This window comes from Tursiops truncatus, chromosome 8 (assembly GCF_011762595.2).
Source record: "Tursiops truncatus isolate mTurTru1 chromosome 8, mTurTru1.mat.Y, whole genome shotgun sequence".
Classification (NCBI taxonomy): Eukaryota; Metazoa; Chordata; class Mammalia; order Artiodactyla; family Delphinidae; genus Tursiops; species Tursiops truncatus.
The window spans coordinates 106,267,500-106,271,260 of record NC_047041.1 but is presented as its reverse complement, the minus strand read 5'-3'; the positions used below and the strand labels follow the sequence as shown (position 1 = coordinate 106,271,260).

General features: G+C 68.7%; 1 protein-coding gene across 2 annotated transcripts; it reads right to left on the bottom strand.

The window, feature by feature from the left end:
• Nucleotides 1-620: 620 nt before the first annotated feature.
• Nucleotides 621-3,249, bottom strand: CDKN1C (cyclin dependent kinase inhibitor 1C). Of its 2 annotated transcripts, none has more exons than XM_073809352.1 (4): nucleotides 2,933-3,249; nucleotides 2,103-2,784; nucleotides 1,441-1,577; nucleotides 621-1,345 (listed from the first exon to the last, which is right to left on the bottom strand). In XM_073809352.1, the coding sequence occupies exons 1-3, from the start codon at nucleotides 3,152-3,154 to the stop codon at nucleotides 1,444-1,446; spliced, it is 1,038 nt and encodes a 345-aa protein (XP_073665453.1). In that variant the 5' UTR covers nucleotides 3,155-3,249; the 3' UTR covers nucleotides 621-1,345; nucleotides 1,441-1,443. The 2 variants fall into 2 exon arrangements, with proteins under 2 accessions (XP_073665453.1, XP_019802581.1); XM_019947022.3 differs by having other exon boundaries at nucleotides 2,103-2,752; nucleotides 2,933-3,074.
• Between the last annotated feature and the right edge of the window lie 512 nt (nucleotides 3,250-3,761).

Genomic DNA, 3,761 nt, shown 5'->3' with positions numbered 1-3,761 from the left:
GCTGCGGCGCATCTCATCCCTCCCCACCCCCACCTGCCCCTGGGCCCTTCCTCTTGGCCTCCCCCTCCCTTCTTCCCCGCAGGCCTGCAGGCTGCCCCTCCCCCACCGTGGGCGAGAGAAGAGGCCAGAACACATCTGCGGTCCTGCGGCCCCACCCTGGGGGACACCGGGGCCCACGAAGCGGAGGACTTTGGAGCCGTTGGGGTCCACCTTGGGCGGGGCCTGAAGAATTTCAGGCTCAGGTTAGCCCTCTCCGGGCCTGCGACCGGCCCAGTCCCCGCAGGTGCCCACCTGAGTCCCATTGGGGCTCGGCCCAGGGCAGCTGGGGTGGTCTCCTTGGAGCCTGGGAAACAGTGAGCCCTGGTCTCCGTGTACAGCCCTGCACACGTGTGTGTGTGTGTGTGTGTGTGTGTGTGTGTGTGCGCATGTGATAAATGCAGAGCGAGGGCGGGGCCGCTCATCCCTAAATTAGGGCCCTGGAGCAGGTGGGCGTGGGCCAGCCCTGCCAGGAGAAAGCCCCCCTCCCTCCCTTTAGGGCTGCCCCCGGGTTCTAACTCCCTAACATTTGGGGGCGCCGGAGGGGAAAGCTGGAGGCGGTACAAGCACACACGGAGCTGAGCTGCAGCATTATTCGGCCTCTTTATTTAGAACCCGGCGGACGAGGAGCCGGGGCAGTGGTGCAGACGGCTCAGGAACCTTTTTTTTTTTTCTTTTTTTTTTCTTTTTTTTTTTCTTTTAACAGATTTGTCTTCAAGTTTAAAATAATCATAATAGTAAAAAGAGACAGCGAAAGCGCGAAGAGACTGCAAGCTAGATGGGCTTGTACGGCAGCTACAGCTTGTGAGCGACCCCCTCCCCCCAGAGTCCGCTATAAAAAATAAATTTACATTTGTCGATAACCAGATGAGAGTGAGGTGCCTTTGGCATAACCAATAACCGAGCTAGCGCGTGGCAGAGCGGCCCACGCCTCGACATAAATAGAAAATATAAGTTAGTATAACTTTAAAAACTTTTTGTACAAATATACATGTTTTTTTCCTTTTTTCCTTTTTTTTTTTCTTTTTTCATTTTTTTGCACTGAGTTTCAGCAGAGATTAAACATTTTATATAAATGACTCTTAAAGCTTTACACCTTGGGACCAGTGTACTCCTCGTGCAGAATACATTTAGATATAAAAGACGTTATTAATACATTGCACAGTTTTCAAACTTTAAACACAAAACCGAACGCTGCTCCGTGGCAGCTGCCGCCGGTTGCTGCTACATGGACGGTCCCAGCCGAGGCCCAGCGCTCCTCTCCTGTCCGCTGCCCAGCGGGCTCCCTCGGGGCTCGTTGGGCGCGAGGCTGCGGGAGAGAGGTGCGGTGAGCGAGCGGCGACAGACTGGCCGCCGGGACCCCGCGGGACGCCCCTCCCCGCCCGCCCCGTCTGCCGCGCTCACCTCTCATCGCAGCCGCTTGCGCGGGGTTTGCTCAGCCGAGCCGACGGCTGGAGCGGCGCCGGGCGCGGCGCATCCCGCGGGAACCTCGTTCGACGCCTTGGCTTCGGGCGCGGGTCTCTTGCGCTTGGCGAAGAAATCTGCGGGCCACAGCGCGCGCGGCCGGTCAGGGCGGGGCCGGCCGGGGAGCCCAAGAGGGTGCCGGGAGGAGGCGCGGGCGGCTGGGCGGCTGGTGGGGGGGCGCCGTCCCCGCCCGCGCCGAGGTCCGCGGCGGGTCAGCTTTGTTTACGTCGCCGCGCAATGTGCTGTGTAAGCATTTCCCCTTGTCCCGCGGCCAAGCCCCCCGGGGCTACCGCCGCGCTTAACCCCCTCCGCGCCGCGATCGCCGCGCCAGGCCGCGCCCGAAGAGGGTCTCCAGTGGCCCGGGCGAGGATCGCGCTCGGAGGGGGCCAGAGCGCGCCCTCCCAACCCTCCCGCGCGAACCTCTCCGGAGCACAACAACAGGGCGGGGACGGGGTGCGGGCGCTGCCTCGCCCCGCGCGCTGCGGGCCCTTTAACGCCACGGAGGAGGCGGGGACCAAGAGAGGCCCCCGAGGGCCTGGGAGCCCGGCCGGCCGGACAAAGCAGGGCCGGGCCGGGCCGGGGCGGGGCCGCGCGGGACTCACCGGAGATGAGAGGCCCGGACAGCTTCTTGATCGCGGCGCCTCCGGCGGCGGCAGTGGTGGCAGCGGCGGCGGCAGTGGCGGCGGCGGCGTTGGTGTTGGTGGCAGTGGCGGCAGTGCCCGGCGCGGGGCGCCCCGAAATCCCTGAGTGCGGCGGCTCGGCCAGGGGCTCCTGGCTGCGCGGCGGCGGGACCGCCTCCGGCTCAGAGCTCTCCTGCGGCGCCGGGGCCGGGGCCGGGGCAGGCGCTACGGACGGGCCGCTGGACGGCGACGCCGGCGCCTCCCCGAGGCCGTCGAGGGACTCATCGGCCGGCGGCCCGGAGGGCGGGCTATCGCCCGCGCCGTCCGGGCGGGGACGAGGCGCCAGGAGCAGGCGACAGCGCCCCACCTGCACCGTCTCGCGGTAGAAGGCGGGCACGGACTCGCTGTCCACCTCGGTCCACTGCAGGCGCCCGGGGCCCCGCAGTGGCACGTCCTGCTGGAAGTTGTAGTCCCAGCGACGCTGGTCCTCGGCGCTCAGCTCGGCTAGGCGCATCTGCAGCTCGCGGCTGAGCTCCTCGTGGTCCACGGGCCCGAAGAGGCTGCGGCAAGCGCTGGTGCGCGCGAACAGGGGAAAGGTGCGGCGGGCGACCAGGCGCTCCATTGCCGACGCGCTGCGGAGATACGCATCGGACTTTTCCGGGGGCTGCGCGGGCCGGGCGGCGGGAGAGGAGAGGAGAGGAGGAGGAGGAGGAAGAGAGGAAAGGAGGGCGGAGGCCGGGCGCAAGCGAGACCCCGCGCGCCGGAGTCTGCATTTGCAAAGGGACGCGCTGGGAGGGCGGCGCGGCGGCTACCTGGCTGTCGGGCCGTGGACTGCTCCTGAGTCTCGCTCGCTGTGTCGTCCGGCCGGCGGCCGCGCCCCCTCGGGTGCCTGTCCTCGCTCGCTCGGCTAGCCCTGGCCTGGCTGGCACCCACCGAGCGCAGAGCACTTGGCCTGTGGAACGCCCAGTCCTCGCGCGCCCCTTTATACGCGAGGGTCCCACCCCCCCGCGCACGGGCCGCGCTGCTATTAGCATAATGTAGTATTTTCAGTTTCAACAACACCGCGGCGATTGGCCGGCGCCGCGCTGCCCCCGCCCCTCCGGCGGTCCGGCCCCCGCCCGCCGCCCATTGGCCCTGCGCACACACCCACCCGAGGGCGGGGCGGGGCGCGAGGGCCGATTGGCGGGGCGCGGGGCGCGCGCAGCGGCGGGGGAGGGGGCGGTGCGCGGGGCGGGGCCGGAGTTAAAGGGCGCTGCGGGCGGTAACGTGACACCGCGGCGCCCCGCCCCCTCGCCCCATCCCCCCCCACCCCCACCCCACCCCCACCCCCGCCCCCGCTCCCGCCCCCCGCCGGCTCCTTTGTCTGCAGGCGGGGGCTGCTCGGCGGCGGTGGCGCGGGCGCCCCCCCCACCCCTGCTGGCGCGCCCTACCGGGCGCGGCGGGCGACGACCCCCGGCAAGACCGGCGTTCGGCCTGGCCCGACTCGCCCCCCCGGGGGCACCCAGCCCCGCCGCCCGCGCTCGCCCTTGGGCCTCCCGCGCCAGTTGACGGGCCTTTAACCCGCCGCGGCCAGCTCGTCCCTGGCTGGAGCTAGATAGGGTCTTCGGCTGCCCCCGCGCGGCCTGCTGCGCCCGAGGCTTG